We start from the raw sequence: 22680 nt of genomic DNA on the forward strand, positions 1-22680 counted from the left end.
CCCGGGCGTTGCGCCCCCCCCCCCCACCGTTCCCTGTCTTCTGGACATCACCTCCACCTTAAGTGGCCTCTAAAACATCTCATGTGGTGGTTGCATCATTTCTCTCTCTCTCCTCTATAAAAATCTTCTTCTCCATCATCGTGATCCTAGCGACTATAACAACAGAAGAGGCAGCGACCACCACTTTGCCATAAAGCTCCCTTCTTTTTTGAAAACAGCTAGGGTAGCAGCTCTCTCCTCAGCCACTCTAATAGCTCCAACCGCGCATCTCCTCTTCTCATTCGCAGGCCCTCGTTTCTTTTTCTTCTTCCATCGGCGACCAGAGCTAGCCACCGTTCTCTCCATCGCTAGTCTCACCGTGCGCCACCAGTCTGTCCCCCAACTCCCCAACGCCAAGTAAGCCTCCATCCTCTCTTCTTCATTTCTTTCCTTCTCTACACATAAGAATAGTGCAACATGAATTATAATTCATGTTGCACCATCTCATGTAACTTAGTCATAGTACTGCTAGTGACTAGATTGCTTTGGGCTGGACCTGTCCTAGCCTTGCCTAGTTGGCTGGGCCAGGTCCAGCCCGTCCCAAAATTAAAAAACAATATGTTGGGCTAATTTCAGCCCAACGTTTTTGGGTAAATGCCAGCCACTTGTTTTTGGTCCTGTTCTTGGCCCAACCCACATGTTTAAATAATGTTTAATTAATCAATATATATAATAAAAAAAATAAATAAATAAAATTTCAAAAATCCTTTCAAAAAAAATTATGATTTCTCAAATATTTTTTTTTTACCAATTTTTCATAATATGGGGTTGTATATTTACATTGTAAAATACAAATCTGATATTAAAATACCCAGTTTTCTCCAAAAAAATCAATCAAAGCATTTTCAAAAATAAAAAAAATATATTTTGTTGCATACGGCCAAATTCTAAAATTTTTCCAAACATATTTTTCATAAGAAATGCATCTTTTTCATTTTTTTTAAGAAAAAATAAAAAATGGATATCGTAACCAATTTATGGTTATCCTTTAGGATTTGACCAACATGTCAAACATCTCTTTCCAACCTTTTTTTTAAGGGTCTAAATGTAGACTTTAATATTCATGGAGTGTAAAATTACAAGATGAAGTACACCATCAGGTATTAAAGATACAAGGTGTAAATAAATGCAATGCTAAAATTTAGATTTTAAAATGATTAGAATTTAACCAGATAAGGTGGAGGCTCCCTCATAAAGGAAGATCTGGCTTGAATCTTAGAAAAGACCAATAAATAGAAACTTGACTTAGAAAAACAATCAAACAACAATGCAACTTACTTTAGTTAGGGTATACTAGGGGTGATACGTCTTGCCCTTGCACAACCAGTCCCTTACTCAGACTGTCGCAGGCCATAAGTTCCTGGTGACCATAATACTAAATGGTGACTCCTAAACATTAATCATGATTTTATGATTAAATCCAAAAGTATTCCCAACACACAACACCCCTCATTAGGAGGCATGACAAAGAGCCTCCGTCGTCGCGCCCCCCGCGACAATTAGGTTGATTGAGAATTAGATAATCATCATTATCTTTTGATTTGCTTTCTATGGAGGTTATTATAATCTCATAACTTGGGTCACAAGTTCAGTAGGTTATCTAGGTTGACTTGGTTTTTTTTCTTTTCTTAATTAATTTTTTTTAATTTTATCCTTCAATATTTAGTTGATTGGAAATTGGATTTTAAATTTTTTTTCCTTTCTATGGAGTTATCCTAGTCTCCTCACTCAAGTTTAACATATTTACTTATGTTGACTTGGGTGATTGTTTTTGTCCTTTTTTATTTAATTTAATTCTTAAACATTGGATTAATTGAGAATTGAGCTTTATAATTTATAATTTTTTTTTTGTTAGGTTATCACGCTTTTATAACTTTGGTTATGAGTTAATTCGATTAACTTGAGTTTTTCTCTCTCTTTTTTTTTCAATCTTGTCATTCAATATTGAATTAACTGGAAATTAGACTTCGTAATTTGTTTCAATTTGTGTTTTATGAAATTATCCTAATCTCATGACTCGGATCACAAGTTTGTTTAGTTGATTTTGGTGGTTTTTTTGTCCTTTTTAATGTTTTTTTTATTTCATTCTTCAAGATTAGGTTGATTGCAAATTAAAATTCATAATTTATTTCAATTAAATTTTTATAGGGTTGTCTTGGTCTCATAACCCGGGTTTGGAAGGTTAACCTGAATCAACTTAGCTTATTTTTTAGTTGATTTTATTTTCAATGTCAACATTGGGTTGATTGACAATTGGGTTGAATAATGTTTTTTATTTACTTTCTATAGGGTTATTAGGGTTTCTTGACCTGGATAACAGATTTGATAATTTAACCTAAATTGATCTGAGTCGATCTAATATATTGTCATTTCAATAGTTAAAAAATGATATCATATTTATTTTTTTAATTAAACTATATTTTTATCCGTTATCTGGGTTGTTTTTGGATCTACCAAGTCGACTAGATCACAACAATGCTATCTAGATATTGTTTTATGTTAAAATAAAAATTAATGATACTGAATATTGTTTTATTTATTTTTCTTCTAAAAAGACATTAACGATACCTGGATAGTTTTAATTTTTTTCTTCTAAAAACACATTAGCAATACCTGGATATTGTTTTATGTTAAAATCAAAACTAATTTGATCCGCAACATAGCATGGACAACTATCTAGTTATTAATTTTATTATGTATACATATTTTTCTAACGACAATCTAAAGTTTAAAAAAACATATTAAAAAAATTAGATGGAGATGTTATATAAATATACAATTCAATAGAAATTATCAAGATAATAATAATAATAATAATAATAATAATAATAATAATAATATAGAATAAATTTTTTCAATATTATTCAATCAAGGTTAAAATTATGAATATAATTTCTTACTTATTTTCAATATTTTCTTTCATATGTATGGTGTTTCAATTTAACTTCTAATGAAAAAATGATTTTATAGATTTGAGCTTTTCTAATTTTACATAAAATTTATGTCTTTCCTAAGATTTTTTATTTGGATTTCCAAAATAAAATAAAAAGCATGTAGAAAGTACCAAAAAAATCTATCATGAATAAATAGTAATTAGGTAGAAAAAATATTATAAAATTGAATAAACATATAAAGATAAATAAATAAAAATTTAAAAAAGTATGAATCATTTTTTTATTTTTTTAGATTTTAAAATGCATCAAAATAATTTAAAAATATTAAAAAATAAATTTTCATGAAACACTTAAACTATACTCTTAGTTTTATGGTTTGTTTGGAAATACATGGTGGAAATACATGGTGCAAACCATGTTCCCTTAAATTTTAATTTTTTTTTTTAAAAATTATTTTCATATTATTTTGATGTGTTAATAACACAAATAAATTTTAAAAACTAAAATAATATTATTTCAATATATTTTAAAATAAAAAATATTTTAAACCATAAATGCTACATAATTTTAAACATAACTGCACGGAAATGCAGTGTTCAGGCCACCAAATTAGTAAATAAGCTCATTGACTGCTAATATAATAATTTCTGTTTCTTTTCTGCTCTTCGATCCAACAGCATTTTGTTGTAATAAATATCAATTCCCATTAGACTGACCATCTAGCAGGTGGAAAACCAGCAAAACGCAATAAATGATTAAGGTTTGTTTATGTTAAAACAAGGTACAAATAGTGTTATACAAAAATTTAATTTTTCATTTAAAATTATTTTTTTATATTTTTAAATCATTGTAATATAATATGCAGAAAATAATTTTTTTTTTAAATAATAATAAATATGATTTTAATATATTTTTAAACAAAAAATATTTTAAAAAATAATCACTTTTAAATATTTGTAGAATAAAATAAAATAGCAAGACTGAAAGTAAATAACTAATTAAAATTAAAAGTTCTTTTGCAGATTTAAGTCCACTAATCAGCTTCATGGGCTTAGTCGAATTAATTTATCAAGTCTACAGAGTTTACAAGACTATATTGCATGGCGTCCCCATTCGGCTATATCATATTTCGATTGGGTTTGGATTAAAATACTGCACAATTTTGTTACTCGACTAAAAATAATTTGTAAAGTTAAAGTTGTCAGATAAAATAAGATAATAAAATCGCTAGCTGATTCATGCTTTTTTAAAATGTAATCTTTTATTAAATTCATTATAAAATTGAAATAACTTAATAAATTAATCAAAAGAGTTATAAAAGCTTTTTTTATATATAAAAACTAATTTTTCAAGTTTACGACTCAGGTTATTACACCTAAAACATCTAATTTAAACAAATTATGAAGTCTAATTTCAATCAATCAAATAATAAAATTGACATAAAAACTCAAAACCTAAAAAATGAAATCAATGTCTTGAAATATTAAATCAACTCAAAATTGAAAAGTGAAATCAAAAGGAAAAATTAATTTAGTAAAAAGATAAAAAAATAAAAAGAATAAGGGTTAAAATTAACTTAAAAACTAAAAGCAATATTTTGATTGAAAGGTGAAATTATAAAGAATAATAGCTTTTACAAAATAATTAAGAAAAAAATAATAATTAAATAATAAACATCAAATTGAAAAACAAGACATTTGTAAAAATGTATTTAGATCCCGATAGATTCTTTGATTTAGTATAATCTCTCCCCAATCGATGCTCTGTTTTATATATATATATATATATAACTAGAAAAAGTTTACTAAGATAGTTTGAAAACTACTAAAAAGACTATTCAGTTACATGAAAAGAGATCATATGCATTATTAGAGCCATGATCTAAAAAGCAGATCAAACAAAATATTACAAAATGAACATCCCATGCTTATATTTCATTAACTAATCGAATTTAATTTAAAAAACTTAAAAAGATAAATTTAAATCGAATTTAATTTAAAAAACTTAAAAAAATAAATTTAATAAGAAATAAGAAATAAAAAAACTTGAGATAACCCAAGTCAATTTCAAAATTAATGAAAAATATTTTAAGAAGTAAATAAAAAATAACAGAGCTCATTCTTCAAATAAAATAAATGATGAATGATAAAACTAAAAAAAAAAACATAAGCTTAAAGAAAAGAAGAAAAAAGTTAAGCAAACTCAAGTGAATCTCCTAAATCTGGTTTAATTTTTTAAACTTGCAACCCATGAAAACTTGAGTTCAATTAAGAAGCTTAATTGTCAACTAATTTAATATTAAACAATGAAATTTATTAAAAAAATAAAAAAATTAAAAAAAATAGCAATCAATAAAATGCTAATCAAATCTGACAGGAAAAAAACTAAAGATGAAATCATAAAAAAAATTAATTTAAAAAATTATTTCAAATACAGCTAGAAATCAAAAGCATGAGAATTAAATATGACAAATGAAAAAAAAGGATGAAATTGATAAAATTTTAATTTTGTAAATTATTTCAAGTAAAATAAATAGTAATCAAAATGATAAAGACCAAATTTGAAGGACAAACAAATTAAATAACTGCTTTAAAAATTTAAAGGGTTATGCATGAAAATCAAGATTGAGAAAAAAAAGAAAAAGAAACAAAAAAAAATCAAAATGATAAAGACCAAATTTGAAGGGCAAACAAATTAAATAACTACTTTAAAAATTTAAAGGATTATGCATGAAAATCAAGATTGAGAGAGAAAAGAAAAAGAAACAAAAAAGATTATCAATGTCAAACCATAAGTTAAAAAGCTAAATGCACTGCCTCGATAGATAGGGGTCACCAAAATAATTTCAACAATGTTAAAAGGAGGCCATCTTTGGCCACCAAAACCCACCTCATGTGTCGTTTGAACATGGCTGGGCAGGGAATGCAATGCTACATATAATATATGTGCCAACTAATTTTATCTTTTGAATAATATTTTATATTTATTAAAATACTAATTTTTTTCTCAGTCAACTTGATTGTAATAAAAAAAAATGAGGGTGAAAATACAATAAAATCCTTAAATGCCATTTAAATAAATTTTGCTCATAAGGGTAATTTACTTATATTATTATGCTTTTAAAAAGTGAAAATTTAAAAAAGCCCCTCGACATAACTTTGATAAAATTTTCTTTTAAGGGAATTTAATCATATTATTATACTTTAAAAATATTAAAAGATCAAGATATAATTATTTTTATTCTATATTTACTCGATTCAATGGTCAACTCGACTCAAGGACTTGTGACCCGAGCCTAACCTCGAGTTAACCCTTAAATCGGGTTTTAAAATTATAATAATAACTAATTTTATCCTTACATTGATCCGTATCAATGGTCAATCCAACCTATAACCTAGACTGGCGTTAAGGTGATCCAGGATCAGATTTTAAAACTATAGTAATAACAGTTTTTTTTTATGTTAACCTGTGTTAATGATCCTAATTCATGACTCGAGTTTGATCCCGGATCAACCTCCGAGTTAAATTTTAAAACCATAATAATAATATTGTTATTTTTATATCAACTCAAGTCAATAATCAATCTAATTCATGATCTAGGCATAAATCTAGTTTAACTATCAAATTGAATTTTAAAATTATAATAAGAATATTTTTTATTTTTACATCAATTTATATCAATGATGAACCCAGTCTCTCTGTATATGTGTGATGTCAAGACAGCCTTTACACGCCAAACGACAACACATCTGATCAACGTTGGGGATAGAAAGACTGAGAAGACTTCTAGCCTTTACTGTGCCTTGTTCCTCCCATGTGACTCGGTATGACTTGAAATCTCAAGCATTAAATTTAGCAACCTAACCTCCTAGCATTAATGGTTTAATGGGTGCATTTCATGAGCCTTTCATGCACCATTGGATTAGTGGATGTCGATGATGTCAACCGTCAAAATTAATGGATGTCGATAATGTATAGTTTCCCTATCAAAGATATGATCTTGTTCTGCCTCCATCCTTGCTCATTTAGTGCACTAAATGTGAAATGAAGAGTGTTTGCAATTGCACGCATGGTGAATGAATAGGGAAAGGTGGTGGTAGATGCGATCGACCTAGCAAGTGTTACCATCGTGCATATCCTTCTTTTAATTTGGACCAAGTCGAAATGGAAGTTTAGGGTTGATTTTTCTGTCAAGAACAGTGGCAACTTGCTGATCACGAGTCAACGCAGTAAATATAGCAATTAAGTAGTCGTATTTCTCTTTCATGGAGTAGTGACCATGTTCTTGTTTATGTCCACTGACTTTTTGAAGGTTCTTGAGGTTTTACGTGCTGCGTTATTTAAGTAGCTAGGATATTTCAATTCCCATCCCCTTAATGCTACCACTACTGAAACATTAGTGAGTCTTGATTCACGATGATCCCCATTGCCAAGTGATTTCGGTTGTTAATAAGCATATTTTATGATTTATTTACATTTTCAAGACATCCACATTGATCTATAAGTATTAATTTCGGTGGCGAGAATGGGTGCATGCAAAAACCCAGCAGCTGAGAGCCAGCCAAGATAGATAAGCACCAAAACAGGACCGAACCAGAAGATTAAGTGTTTGTTTTTAATGACAATGATTAGTAATGATTGCATGATTATGACCAAAGTCCACCACCGACGGAAATATTAACTGTTGGCCACTGTTAATTGTCTTCAACCAACACTTTTATCATATCCAAATCCTAATTAATATTGCTTCTTTCTTGGGATCCATGCCACTAGAAATATCGTGCGTGCAGAGTGATTTTTTCTGGAAGATGTTGATATAAATAAATAAAAATTACAAAAACAAAAAGTGAATAAAAAAACCAAGAGATACATAGTGAAAAAAAAGAGTAGAACTGAAGAAGTTGATGCATTACATTTGAAGTCTTTATTTGATATATATTGTTAGAACAATTTATAATATTTTCAGGTCTCATACTTAAATTAATGACAGTAATCATGAAAAACTTATCTACAAACTTGAATTAATTTGAGAAATAATATATAATTAAGGAAAAATAATCTTCAAAAGTTACAGTTCTATCATTCATGATAACCTTGTTTTTGATAAGCAATAAACTCTAAATAACACGGAAAAAAACAAACATAAATGAAGCCTTGCATTGAAGTTGGGTCACCGAAGCAATACATCATCCACACAGTGCGTGCCGAGTGATATCTCGCTATCTGCCGCCCTTTCCCATGCATAGCCGCGTGATATTTAATGCAGCGAACCACCTTCTTCAACTGTAAAAGCTAAAACAATAACCCACTAGCTCCATGGCTTCACTATTCCTTTCTTTTTTCGAATCTCTTGACGCGATCTCCAATATGTCACTCCCATCTATATATAGTACTTGCATTTAAACTCATCACACACAGCTCTTCCATAGTCTAGTCTTCTAGCACCTCACACCCTTTCCTCTTCTTCATCATCATTCCTTATATCAAACTTTTTTGATTAATTAATGGAGGGGATGCTAAAGAAATGCTGGATGGTGGGTGTGATTTTTGCAGTAGTTTTGCTTTCAGAACCATATGGGGCCAGAGCGCAGCAAGTGCCTGGCTACTTTATTTTCGGGGATTCTTTGGTCGATAATGGCAATAATAATCAGCTTTCATCTTTGGCTAGAGCTGATTATTTGCCTTATGGGATTGACTTCCGGCCTCCACGACCGACCGGAAGGTTTTCCAATGGCAAAACAACGGTTGATGTCATTGGTAAGTAGCAGCTCTTACTTCTTTCCCGGCTCTCTTACTCTTCACTCTCCATCGGAAACATTTTTTTCCTTGTGGATGGATCGAGAAAATCTCGTTAAGCTAAGCTTGCTAGAAAAAGTAATTGAATAAATGATATTGGCCGCTTACGTCTAGTCATACAATTGACTCCCGAAGAAATTCAAAATAAACTGGTGTCAATTACACAACATTTTAATACGTTTTAATAATGGTTATAGTTTAAAATATTTTTTATTTAGAAATATATTAAAATAATATATTTTTTATTTTTTTAAAATTATTTTTAATATTAACATATCAAAATAATATAAAAATATTTAATTTTAAATAAAAATATTTAAATTTTTAAAAATATAACTTCACCATGTGCTGTTGAAGCAACACAACACATCACATCACATGTTAATATGTTCAAATATTACGAAAGTAGTAGTAGATTTTATTTTTATTTATATAACAAAAAGGGTTTGAACTCAAAACATCCAGAGAATTGACATTAAACTTGGTTGAATTACAACTCTTTATTTGTACGTACCATGGTGTGTATGTCGTCGTCAAAGCAAAAGGAACGATCGAGTGCAGCTAACATATATCCTCTATTTCAAACAGCTGAGCAACTGGGCTTCCGCAACTACATTCCACCTTATGCTACAGCAAGGGGCCGAGCTATACTCGGAGGAGTGAATTATGCATCTGCTGCTGCCGGAATTAGAGATGAAACCGGCCGACAACTCGTAATTATTAACCAACTACACTAATACTCATTTTATAGCTTGATTGTTAGGTATATAATTACCAGTCTTTGGTTTTTCCAGGGAGATCGAATTAGTTTTAGTGGTCAAGTACGAAACTACCAGAATACGGTCTCACAAATTGTGAACATACTTGGGGACGAGGACACAGCAGCAAATTATCTAAGCAGGTGCATTTTCTCAATTGCACTAGGCAGCAATGATTACCTTAACAATTATTTCATGCCTCAGATTTACTCATCTAGCCGCCAATACACTCCAGAGCAATATGCTAATGTTCTTATCCAACAATATACTGACCAATTAAAGGTCAGTGTTTTTTCTTTAAATAAATTCGGTGTGTTATTTCAAGAAACGAAGAGGTAATTTTTCCGGGACTCGCTAATAATGTTTACTTGATTTGGTGCAGATTTTGTACAACTATGGAGCCAGGAAGTTTGTGTTGGTTGGAGTGGGTCAGATAGGATGCAGCCCCAGTCAATTGGCCCAAAATAGTCCTGATGGGAGAACTTGTGTTCAGAAAATTAATTCTGCCAACCAGATTTTCAATAATAAGCTCAGATCTCTTGTTGCTCAGTTCAACGGCAATACTCCTGATGCGAGATTTATCTACATCAATGCTTATGGGATCTTTCAAGATATAATAAGCAGACCTGCAACTTTTGGTAAATATCCCGTTAGCTTTCAACGTATTAAACTCTAGAAGTCTGTGCTTTTCAGTGATCCGGACTGGGACAGACTCCGAGATGTTAAATCACTGGATTGACCATCAGGTCACCGGGACCTGCCGGCCACCTGCTTAATTTGCTTTGTGCTTGTTAATTTCAGGTTTTACGGTTACAAATGCTGGATGTTGCGGTGTTGGGAGGAATAATGGCCAAATTACATGTCTACCTTTACAAAATCCATGCCGAAATAGGAACCAATATGTGTTTTGGGATGCATTTCACCCGACTGAGGCAGCAAACGTAATTATTGGAAGGAGATCTTACAGTGCACAATCTGCATCGGATGCATACCCGTTCGATATTCGCCGGCTGGCTCAATCCTGAAGATGGAGCTAGCTAATAATTGTGGTGATACGTCTATGGTTATTTGTTGTTGTTATTGTGGTTATTTGTTGTTGTTATTGTGGTTATTTGGTGTATAATGTTAGTTGTTGTTATTGTTGTTGTCAATTATTTTTATTGTCTATGGTTACATGGAATTTTAAGTGTAAACAAGTTATGATAGAGTCTTGTCCCAGCATTGAATCTAGTGTATTCATGCAAACTTGTATTGAGTATGAGATTTGGCTTGAATTAAATTTTTTAAATTGCTATAAGATGTAAATTGAAAATTGAATTGAGTAATATTATGTTTTTATTTTGATTATACATTATTCTAATTAAAGGTAACAAACATGTATATATTAGATATAACATGGATTATATGAAGATAATTGAGTGATTAAAAGGTAAATTAGAAAAATATTTCATATATTCTCAAATAATATTTTGATAATAAAATTATATTGAAATGAGATTTGAAAAGAGTTTCAACTTATTTAAGGAATCAATAACTATAATGTTAAGAACAAAAATAATTTAACAAAACAAATATACTTCATGTTATAATATTTATATTAGAACATATTTATTAAAGAAATAATAATTATACTGAGAAACTAGTCATTAATATTATAAGTCAAATCATTTATGATTTTTTTAGTGTTTAAAAAATCATGACAAGTTGTAGACATTATATTTGATCTTCAAAAATAAATTGATTAATTATTGAATTGAAAATAAATTAGATTGTCTATTTTTTTAATCCTATTTTATTTAGGATTATGATTTATATTTGTTCCAACTTATTAGAGAACTTAATGGGTCACACACATAAGAATCACTAATAAGAAATTAAAATGGGATGATTAATCAAGTATGACTTAATTGTAAATAAGTTTTAAAAATTAAGGATTAGAATGTAATTAATACATGAATTACAATTTTAGATCTAGAGAAAAAATCAAATAGGGACTTGATTGGATAAATTTCTTGAATTATTCTGAAATAACATATGTGATATTATTTAAGAAACAAATTGGTATTGTCATTTATATGTTTTTAGGTTTCTTTATAAATAAAATTTTATGTCTTTTATTTTCTATACATGGAGAAAAACTATATTAACTATATAAATACTTTAAAAAAAAAGAGAGTTAACACTCAAAAGTATAACAATCATTCTTTTCTAAAAGGGTTTAGGTGATTTTTTATTTGTGGTTCATATAGATTAACATTAGATACTGGATAATTGGATGACTTGTGAGCCAGATAAAAGAGGTGGCAAAATTATTTTGTTATTTGTTTTGGATTCTAGGTGACAGCATCATAACATATTTGGCTAAAGGTTTTTTTATCCATATTATGCGTCTACGTAGCATTATTTTTCAAAAAAATTTATTATTATTATTCATGTTGCCTTATTTAAGATAGTTTGAGCCTTATTTTAATTTGAGTTTATGTTAGCCTATTAGGTCATTTAATGTTTACTTTATTTCAAGTATAAATATTATTTTATAAGATATTATTTTTTGAAGTTGAACAATAAATCGTGGTCTCATCTATTATACGTGAAAGATGAATTCTCTTAATTTGATTTTTTTATTGAACTAGTTTTATTTATCAAATAATTAATTAAGCTGCATAATAGTTTCTATATTTTTTATTAGCATCTCTTTATAGGTGTTAGATGGAGGTTTGATTTCTATACTCTTGGTGCCTTGATATATATTATCATTATGTCAAGCTCAATTATAAGTTTAAATTTAGTTTTATTAGGAATAATCAATTTAATTATGAATTTCTAGATCTTTAAATCTATGAGGTTCATACTATTAACCTTGATAACTTAAGCACAATCTCTCTAACCATAAAATATAAATTTTAACCAATATGTATCCATATCTCTTTCTAAGTTCAAGACCTTCATCTTAAAACTATATCATATTATACCTAAAATGACATAGAAAGACAACAAATATCTCATGACTGAACATGTTTAGTCATGAAGATAGAACTCATAGTAAAGTAAAAAACTTTTATCTTCAATGGAACTTATATTATTGTCAAGAAAAGAAAATAAACAAATGAACACACCACCACTCTCTTTTATAGTTTATAACTTGTTTCAATAATAAAAAACACATGTGTTAAAAAGAGTTCATAACAATTCTTGACCTTGCCTAGAGAAATCCTGAAATGACAGATTATTTTAAATTAAAATTTGGTATTATCAACTTATCACCTCACAAAACAAGTTAAAAAGATAAATTATATCAATATGTTAAACTAGTAATCCTCTAACGTGAACCTTGATAATTAGAAAGCTTTATTCTTCATTTTCTAAAGAGAAAAAAAACTTAAAGTACTACACATTTACAACTCTAAAAATAAGTGGAAAAGTCCTTTATTTTACTAGACCTTATCTTCTCAAGGCTTTAATGTCTTAAATGTTACAGCTTTTTAAACTAAGGTAAAATGGTTAAAAATGAGAATTAATTGAGTTGACTTCTATTAAGTTAAATAGTTGAAGTTTAGTGATAGAATGATTTTGAAGTATTGAAAGAAGGTGAAGACTAGGGCTAGAATTACAATGTCTTTATTTAAAGGTATTATTCTTATTCCTCTCCCTTGTAGCTTGATTTAGGATTTTATAAAAGGTATATAAGCAAATGAGGGAGAATCTAGAGATGCGTGCTAGCAATATTTTAATCTTTGATACTTAATAAGAGATGATCAATGACCTTTGATTGATGTTAAGGACTAAAGCATGTCCAACTTTATAGTAGATATGGGGAGGCATGCACAACTTGTATTTTTTAGCTAATGTGTGGAAGATCTATTGTTGCATCTTTAAGGAATTTTGGGGATAAAAAAAATATTTAAGTGGTTAGAATTGTAGGTCATGATTGTGATCATTGATTGGGTGCTAGAGCGAGACTAATGTGTTTTTGTGAGAAGATGAGGTTGAATCATGGGTTAAAAGCCATGAACTTGACTAGTCTTTTTTTTTTTTTTTAGTTTTAAAGGAGGAAGAAAATTAATAGTGGCTAGGTGATAGGTTAAGTGGTTTAATGTCAAAAATGATATCTTGAAAGACATATTGTTCATGTCTAGCATTAACGAACAACTAGTAGTTTCCATGTGGGTATTTCAAACCATCTTGAAAAATCTTCAATTTTTTCACAAGAGAGTAGGTTATCTAGTATAATAAGACCATCTTGAAGCATAATGAGACCATATATCATCCGGTGCAATAAGACTATCTTGATGTATAATGAGATCATCTTGAAAAAAATTCAATTTTCTCACAAGCGAGCAGGTCATCGGCACAACAAGATAATTTTTATTTTTATTTTTTAATTTCACAAATAGATAGATCACCTAAAATAATAATATCATTTCAAGAAATATTTATATTTTTCATATATAAGTCGGTCACTTAAAGAATTGTACCCATCTTAAAAGATAAAACATAATCCCTTTCTCAAAAAATTTTCTGTGCAAAATCTTTTACAAGGCTTTGTACCATAAACGTTATAAAGCGAGCGATGCTTATCATAATCAATTTTTTTTTTTAATTTTTTCAAAATATTTTGCTAGAAGTCCAAAAAAGCAAAACAAATATATAAAAAAAAACATGTTTTAATTGCATTTCAACCATTTACATGTTTTTTTTTTATAATTTTTAATTATTTTTCTCTTATTGATGTCCTTTTAAAAAAAATTAAATTTTAAAAAATATGTTCCAATGCATTCATGTTTGAAATGATTCTTAATTACTTTTCTTATGAAAAAAAAACATATTGGGAAGCAAATTGGCCTAGTTTTCCAGGGGTCGTCTTCCTTCCACGAAGATGAAGCCGAAAATGGATGTGAACACAAATGTGAACACAAACCAAAGCATCTCTAGAATGGGGTGCTGGTCTAAGAGAATGAAATAACCCTAACAAGGGCCCCTGACTTGTGAAGGAAGAAGATAACGCCAATTACTACTAGGTCTTATGTTGACTGCGGAGATTGCCAGCATTTCCCAGCAAAGATGAGCTTGATATCAGCTGCTTACTTGGATCATAAGTTTTTCCACGTGATCTTATCCATCTTAAGTTGACAATTGACATTGCCAGCGTTTCCATTGTTTAAATTATTATTTTCTTTATATTTTTTTATTTGCTCTTGATTCGCTAAAGTTAAAAAAATAAAATAAAACCTATAAGATATTATACTTACCCCATCACATGACATGTATGTATGGCCTCTCCGTCTTTCTTTATCAACAAGTCGACTCCCTCTTGAAACGGAAACCGGCGTCGTTTGAGGCTCTCCGCGGGCAACCGCCTCCTTTCTTTCACGCTTGCATCACAATTGTAATCACAGGCGCACGTAATGGCGTGAATCACACATTCCAATTTAAATTCAACTCGCCTGTCTTGCTTCGGGGAAAAAACACAAGAGAGGATAAAGATTCCGAATTTGAATGGTTCACGCGTGTTTAGCTAAAGCCAACATTGCTTCCTTCTCCATTTTAGGGTTTTAAGCAGTCAGCAGCAGAAGAGGAAAGAGTATCAAATTGCCCTTCCATCGTTCCTTCTTAATCAGCCCCACGAAATCTTCTTCTTTCAAAATAATGGAAGGGAAGAATCCAGTGCGGTTTACGTTAGGAAAGCAATCGTCACTAGCACCGGAGAGAGATCGAGAAGAATCTGATTTTGATATGGATGGAGTTGATCCAGGAGTGAGGCTAATGTACTTAGCTAATGAAGGAAATCTAGAAGGGATCAAAGATTTGGTGAATTCTGATGTTGATGTTAATTTTCGTGATATTGATGGCCGTACTGCCCTTCATATTGCTTCTTGTCAAGGCCTCACTCAAGTTGTCGATCTTTTGCTCGATCATGGGGCCGAAATTGACCCCAAGGATCGTTGGGGTAGCACTGTATGTATTTGGATAATGATTTTGTTTTTCTGATTTGGGTTTCTTCAGATTGTTGAAATAGTTGTTTTGAGAGATTAGATTGCTGGCTGCCTAAACTTTTTTTTTTAAAATATTTTTTTATGGGGTTGATGATGTTGTTCGGCCCGAGATTTGAGTTTGATTCCTAACAGGCCTATGGGTAGCTAGACTTTGTGGATTATGAAGTTAGAAATTTTGCTTTGTGTTGAATAATTTTGTTGTTAATTTGGAGGAGGCATGCGGTGTATGCCATTTGAGTTAGCCCAGGCAATTTGCTCAAGCATTTTGTTTTGGGCCAAAGGGTTTCATATTGCCAGTTTGGAGTGGGTTCTGCTGCTGATGCTAGGTAGTAAGATATGGGGTGCTTTCAAATTCTCCAGGTGCATGGAGAGCATTATAAACCCGAGCATTCCTGGGGTTTTTTAAATACTAAAATGTATCGTTCGGTTTGTTGTTTAACTGATAGTCAAGAGTTTTTTTTTCTTTTCTTTTTCTCAGTAAACTGATATTGCTTAAACAGCCTCTTGCAGATGCTATATTTTACAAAAACCATGATGTGATCAAACTCTTGGAGAAACGTGGTGCAAAACCTCTGGTATGTTATCAATTTTGTTGTTTACATGATGCATTAGTTTACTTTTCACCTGTTTTTCTTATTGTGTCTTGGATCGGTTCTGTTTATGTAGATGGCTCCTATGCACGTTAAGCATGCACGTGAGGTCCCGGAATATGAAATCAATCCTGACGAACTGGATTTCACTAACAGTGTGGAATTAACTAAGGTCACTTGTTCCCCATATCTTTTTTCACCTTCTGGAACTTATGAGCTTCTGTTTGTCTTCTGACAACATTGCTTACAGACCTCTTTGAGTTTGAGCTAGTATTTTATTGTTTCTTATGTTAATGTTGTGAAGATCAATGTCCTTTTCTTCTTGTGTTGATACTTATTGTCAAATGTTACAACTTGAATTTAAACTTTGTAGATGATTTTCTTAGTGAAACTCTTATATAATTATATAAGTGGCGTTTATCCCTCTACTGTAAGCATTCGAGTTGAGTAAGAATACAATGATAAGTTACTTAGGTAATGAGCATATTAGGTAATGAACATATATATTTCAGATAAGATATCTGAGGTGTTTTGGCTAACTCTATGGTCAGACTGTATTTGACCTGTTTGAAAGCACATCTCATTTTCAAGTCGATTGCATGAAATATGCCACAGGGAACCTTTTGTGTAGCATTATGGCGAGGAATTCAGGTTGCTGTTAAAAAGCTTGGTGAGGAGGTGCTTTCGGACGAGGATAAAGTGTGGGTTATCTACACCCTGAACCTTTTTTCTTAATATTATCTAGTTTTGTATGCTTAGGTTATCTTGACAGTTAGTTTTGCACAGGAGAGCATTCAGAGATGAACTTGCATTGCTTCAGAAAATACGGCATCCAAATGTGGTCCAGTTTCTGGGTGCTGTTACTCAAAGTAGTCCAATGATGATCGTGACTGAATATTTACCCAAGGTTTGTTCTTCAATTCTGTCGTTCACCATGGGAGTGGCATTTTTCCAATCATATTCATTCTTATTGTTTTCTGCTGGATGTTTGTTATTGCTACAACTCCATTATTTGTGTATAATTTTTTTTGCTGGTTGTTATCTATCATTTTCAATGCCAGTTATTGTGGTTTTATTTTTCCTGTCTGCTTCTTTCTTATTTTATTATCATTATTTCTTATTATTGAATTTGATGATGATAAATTGTTCCCCTGATGAGCCCTCCTTTGAAGTCAACTTGTTTCTGGTATATACATGCACCCATGTGGATATGATTTCTTAAACAAACTTAATAGCACTAATGTTATATCCTTGTGAACATGTCTGCTTCATGTGTGATGGATTTGTCCTTTGGATTTGATTTGTAAGTAAGGATGGGAAGACCATCCTCCATTTCTCTTACTAGCATCCTTCCTCCTAACCTGAAATTCACTGGTATTGATATTAGAGACTAGATCTTTGTAAATATTTACTTCTACTTAGTAAATGGGTCAATTCTGTTCTTTCACATCAGCAGAGTGGTGGATCTGCATTTTCTCTGTGGTGACATCTATCTATCTATGTGACATCTATCTATCTGTTTTTTTTTTCCCCCTGAAGAAACTAAGAGATAAAAATGCTTTTTAGATGTTCAAGTCATGAAATCTTATATCATAAAATTAACATTTGTAGTTTTTTGTTTTCAATTAATATTACAGGGAGATTTTTGTGCGTTCTTGAAAAGAAAAGGAGCATTAAAACCAATAGCAGCTGTGAGACTTGCACTTGATATTGCAAGGTCTGTTATTATTTATTATTTTTATTTTTCGCATTAATGCAGTGTAAACACAAATTTCAAGCCTAAACTAAAGAATGTATAGTGGGCTTGTAAATCTTTGGTGTTTACACTCCCACCCCCTATAAAAGGCCTCCTTGCTTTTTCTTGGAGTTTATTAATAATTTGTTTCAAAAAGCGATCATTTTTTGATTTGATGCTTATACATTAGTGACTGACCCACTAAGAACTATAAATAACATTTTTTAGCTATATAACTTTGTCTGCTAGAAGAAAATGTCAATCAAATGAATAGCTAGGAGAGTATCATATATTCAAGAATTGTGATTCAAGACTAAAAATCTCATGATTGACTTGTACTTTCGAAGGTTCTTACAGTTCTGCTGTCAAACATATTAGGATATAAAACTGGTCTCCAAGCCTGGGATAATACATGATTTATTGCCTAGAGTTTTTTTTTTTTCCATAACTTTGATTGTTCAATGCATAGCATATAGTTTTCCACTAATTTAACAATCATTTGAGAAACACAAAAGTTTTGGGGAGTCATTTATTTTATGTAAATGGGTAAAAAATTGGACAGTGATGCCTATGTGATGTAGCACTAGCCAAATTGATGTAGAATAAAAAACCAAGATCACCAGCAAGGAGGCTAATTTAGAACAGTAACCAAAATTCACCAATAAGAGAGTCAACATTCTTGGTCATGAAGGGAACAAAACTAAGACGCATTCGATCTTAGGGAATCAGCACAAGAGAGATGCATTTAATCTTGAAGAACATTCAAAGTCTTTGTTTCAATCATTAATGATACATTCTTAAAATAACTAATGTTGAGGTGCCTATTTACATGCACCAAACCAACTAAAGTAGGAAAACCTAATAAGTCTTAATTCAAGAAGGAAACTAAAATCCTAATTTAACTAATAACTAATGAATATTAATTTTCCTAAATAATAAAATCTAAAATAATAATACAATATTAAAATTCTTAAATAAATAAAAATTAATTCCTGTTGTTTCCCTTCATCCCTCATCACTGAGATTTTAAGTTCTTGTATGGATGATATATCGTGTCAGATTTTACTGTAAAACAAAACCTTCAAGATGTGTGACATGCTTTGGTGGATGGAGATGAAGATGAAAATTTTAGTTGTTTGCCTGTCACTTCACTCTCTGATGACAGTCTTGAAAGAACTCTTCTATTTCTGCAAATGTTGCAGGGGAATGAATTACTTGCATGAGAATAAGCCGGTACCAATAATTCACCGTGATCTTGAGCCTTCGTAAGTTTTCTTGTTCAACTTAGGCTGGTTTTCTTATTTGACATGCACACATGTCTATGACTATAGTGGAACTTTCAGTTAAAATTCATTGGATTCCTCAATTTTTCTGACATTTTCAGCACCTTTTTATGTTGCTTATGAGCAAGATAACAGAAATATATTGCGGGATGATTCTGGGCATCTGAAAGTCGCAGACTTTGGAATTAGCAAGTTGCTTACAGTTAGAGAAGAAAAACCTCTAATTAGTCATGACAATTCCTGTAAGTGTGGCTTTTTCATCTTTATGAACCTCATTTATTTTTTATGAACCTCATTTATTTTGGAAGTTGCTAAACCAAATGCCTTGTGTATTCATTGATCCATATTCCTGTAGTTGACTTGTTAGATGAATGTTGTTATGGAAAATGTTTGTTTTGTCATTGACAGGGCGGTATGTGGCTCCAGAGGTTTTCAAAAATGAAGAATATGATACTAAAGTAGATGTTTTTTCCTTTGCTTTAATCCTACAGGAGGTAAAGATTTCTCAGTCATATCATTACTGGTCTTCTTGTAATAATGGGCCTTTGTATATGTTAGAGCATTTTCTCACTGTGCACCCAGAGTTCATGCTTAGCAACTCAACAATTTGACAAAGCATATACATGCAGCCTCATCTATTCTTGATCTTTGATAGATTTTATGATTTATTTTAAATCTTTGACTATGGACATTTGTTATCTAATATACATTAGATGATTGAAGGCTGCCCACCATTTTCTGCTAAACAAGAACATGAGGTTCCTTCAGCTTATGTGGCAAAAGAGCGTCCGCCTTTTAGAGCTCCAACAAAGTCCTATGCACATGGACTTAAAGAGTATGCCATTCTGTCTCAGGGGTTCTTTTTACATGAGATTTGTTCTTTTTTAAAGTGTTGAGTTTATTGCAATTGTTCTTAAACTAACTCTGGAATCTGACATCATATTTTTCTATAATTGGATTTGGTATGAAAACATAATACATGTACGCACATCATTAATAAGAACCACTAGTAAAACATAAGCAAACATTAAAACAAAAGAAATTTTAAGCAAAAGATGGTGCTCATCTAGGATGGATCTTCAGTTAATTCCATATTGACTAGCACAAGTGATGTAATAACTTCTCATGAGTTGAAACTCAGTCTAGAGGCTTCATGAGGCAGAACCTGAAGCATGCTGCACTTAAAGCTTCTTTAAAAAAGTCTACTACCAGAATCTGTGAATTGCGTTGTTAAGAAGTCCTGGAACCATGGCCAAACCCAAACATTTCTGCATGTAAACAATGACTATCAGACAATGCCTTGACTCACCAAGACAGAAAAGATGGTGTCATGGTATTCTTAAGAATTGTTAATTCTTATTTCTTAAGATCTTTTAATCTACTTTCCATTTTGGAATCAATTCGAGAATGGAGTGATTTGAATTTGAATTCATATCATATCACTAGTTTGAATTCCATTGAATTTTAAACAATTCAAACCTAACATGAAATTGTGTTTCTTTTTGTTCACACACAAGATTTTTTAGTCAACTTTCCATTTGGAATGATTCTAGATAAATAACTACTCGAGTTAAAATTGAACCCTGTGCAATCTATGATCCTGAACAAATCTTCCTAATTCATCAAATGCTGGTCACTGTAGAAACATCCATAAACAGGTTTATAAAATATCTTCATCATCACAAATTGTGTATTCTAATATAAATAGGTTTCTCACAAAAGTGAATTTCTTGATACCTTCCACTTCTACTGTCAAGATTGTTCAATGTCAACTGATCTTTCTTTGAGATCAGTTATGGGATAGAGAAATCTTGACGCTGTCTTCATTTCACAGGTTAATTCAGGAGTGCTGGCATGAGAATCCAGCTAAGCGACCAACTTTCAGGCAGATACTAACAAGACTGGATGCCATTCAAAACAGTATTGGTCATAAGAGGCGTTGGAAGGTTTCTCCTCTGAATTTGTGTCTGGGGATACTGTACTTTACCTGATGAGTAACCACAATTTTGACGTTACACTTTATCTGACTGTCTCTGAAGCAGTTCCCGGGAATAACTAATCATTTCTCGGTGTTGAATTGCTGTAAATGCTTTATTCTGAGTGCCCCTGGTGGGATTAATACATTAGAGTCTTCCGTTATGTTATTCTTTGGTGCTCTGAGTACTAGTTTTGATAATAAATATTGAAAAATGATGCTATTAAATTTATGAATTTAACCTTCTCTTGGGAGCTACATTTTTCAAGTTCTGGTTCTTTAGGAGAGCATTTTATCCCTTTGACACTACTGTTTTTGTAGAGCTAACGGTTTTTTTTTTCCTTTTTTTGGGTAAAATGCACAGGTGAGACCACTGAAATGCTTTCAGAATCTGGAGGCAATGTTAAAGAAGGATCGTAGTCTAAGCCACCGCAGCTCACGTTCTTACAGCAGTATATGAATAAGCAAGAGTTTGTTACCCACTTAGCTTTTATATGTGCAGAGATTTTTATCAAGCATTGGTGATCAAAGGATTATTTTACTAGTTTAGAGCGCAGCTTTCCTGCCTGTGTAATTCCATTTGCAATCGGATTTTCGTTGTTTGATATTTATCAACTCTCCCAGTGAAATTGTGGGTTGAGAAACAAACTCCATATATCATTCACTGTTGTAGTTCAAAACACCCTGGCTTCTCAAATATGTACATCATGAGTGCTATAAATTTCTTTATCCTGATTAAAATTTATTTTGCTAATCTTTGATGTGGATGATTCTAAGATTTAGATTTCCTGGTGAGATGAACTGCAGATTAGGTGGTTGATTATGGCATGATCAACACCAATCGTTCTGATTGGATTACTGCAAACTCAACCGGATGTGCTTGTGGTTGTCCTGTCAAGCTTCCAAATGCAAAGAAATAACCAGAGGTGAATTGAGTTGATTTAAGCTAATTACCGGACATGTTTCATGCTTGAAAGGATGTTATCCTAATCAGTCGATAAGCTGGCTTGGGCGAAGCAACCGCACTGTTGAACTGGTCACTTAGGCAGCCAGCGATTTAACACTAGCCTATTCTCAAGCGATGAGCAATAAGTCCATCGGATTTGGATTCTCATAATTGGTTTGAATTTAATGAACTTGGATTTGGATTCTTTTATGGCCTTAAGGGAATATAAATAATCATATTATTACTTTTGAATTCTACTTGCTAAGTCAAATTGCAAGATTCATGGAAATGAAATAGATAATTAAAGTGAAAGAAAAAGGCCACACAAACTTGTTGGTAATGCGAGAAAGTACACATTTTTTATTTTTTTATTTAGTACTAGATTAAATCCATTTCTTTGGATAGGCCAGCTAATGCAGCATGGGAATCAAGCTCATTTCTTTGGTCAAGTCAAAAGACATACTAAAGATATATGTGAATTTTACTTCTTTTCATTGGTGGAGTTTTAAATTTGAATTATTATCAAAAACTCAAATCTATGTGGGAAAAATATTGTGAATGTCCACAATAAATCTACAATGTTTTTTCAATTTTATCCTTTCCTATATAAAAAAATAGCTAGTAGCCAGAGGTAATATGTTTTTTAATAGAAACATGTCATTTAAAAATTT

At 31.2% G+C, this 22680-nt stretch overlaps 2 protein-coding genes across 3 annotated transcripts; both read left to right on the forward strand.

The window, feature by feature from the left end:
• Positions 1 to 8247: 8247 nt before the first annotated feature.
• Positions 8248 to 10804, forward strand: LOC105133254 (GDSL esterase/lipase At1g29670-like). Its single transcript, XM_011037165.1, has 5 exons — positions 8248 to 8690; positions 9318 to 9442; positions 9524 to 9769; positions 9870 to 10125; positions 10289 to 10804. The coding sequence occupies exons 1-5, from the start codon at positions 8438 to 8440 to the stop codon at positions 10510 to 10512; spliced, it is 1104 nt and encodes a 367-aa protein (XP_011035467.1). The 5' UTR covers positions 8248 to 8437; the 3' UTR covers positions 10513 to 10804.
• A 3966-nt stretch (positions 10805 to 14770) lies between these two features.
• LOC105133255 (serine/threonine-protein kinase HT1) lies at positions 14771 to 21830 on the forward strand. Of its 2 annotated transcripts, none has more exons than XM_011037167.1 (12): positions 14771 to 15442; positions 15981 to 16055; positions 16147 to 16242; positions 16686 to 16771; positions 16857 to 16977; positions 17708 to 17787; positions 19008 to 19070; positions 19224 to 19330; positions 19497 to 19582; positions 19802 to 19923; positions 20923 to 21078; positions 21426 to 21830. In XM_011037167.1, coding segments are annotated over exons 1-12 (1302 nt in total). In that variant the 5' UTR covers positions 14771 to 15133; the 3' UTR covers positions 21427 to 21830. The 2 variants fall into 2 exon arrangements, with proteins under 2 accessions (XP_011035469.1, XP_011035468.1); XM_011037166.1 differs by having other exon boundaries at positions 14774 to 15442; positions 20923 to 21034; positions 21428 to 21830.
• The last annotated feature ends 850 nt before the right edge of the window (positions 21831 to 22680 follow it).

The sequence above is a fragment of the Populus euphratica genome, unplaced genomic scaffold (assembly GCF_000495115.2).
Source record: "Populus euphratica unplaced genomic scaffold, PopEup_1.0 scaffold110.1, whole genome shotgun sequence".
Taxonomy (NCBI): domain Eukaryota; kingdom Viridiplantae; phylum Streptophyta; class Magnoliopsida; order Malpighiales; family Salicaceae; genus Populus; species Populus euphratica.

Excerpts from the sequence above, each read along its gene's own strand:
- LOC105133254 (XM_011037165.1), top strand. The coding sequence starts at position 8,438 with ATGGAGGGGATGCTAAAGAAATGCTGGATGGTGGGTGTGATTTTTGCA. Across the intron at positions 9,443-9,523 it reads ATGAAACCGGCCGACAACTC|GGAGATCGAATTAGTTTTAG; the intron begins GTAATTATTAAC and ends TGGTTTTTCCAG. Across the intron at positions 10,126-10,288 it reads AAGCAGACCTGCAACTTTTG|GTTTTACGGTTACAAATGCT; the intron begins GTAAATATCCCG and ends TGTTAATTTCAG.
- LOC105133255 (XM_011037166.1), top strand. The coding sequence starts at position 15,134 with ATGGAAGGGAAGAATCCAGTGCGGTTTACGTTAGGAAAGCAATCGTCA. Across the intron at positions 16,978-17,707 it reads TGACTGAATATTTACCCAAG|GGAGATTTTTGTGCGTTCTT; the intron begins GTTTGTTCTTCA and ends TTAATATTACAG. Across the intron at positions 21,035-21,427 it reads GTCATAAGAGGCGTTGGAAG|GTGAGACCACTGAAATGCTT; the intron begins GTTTCTCCTCTG and ends TAAAATGCACAG.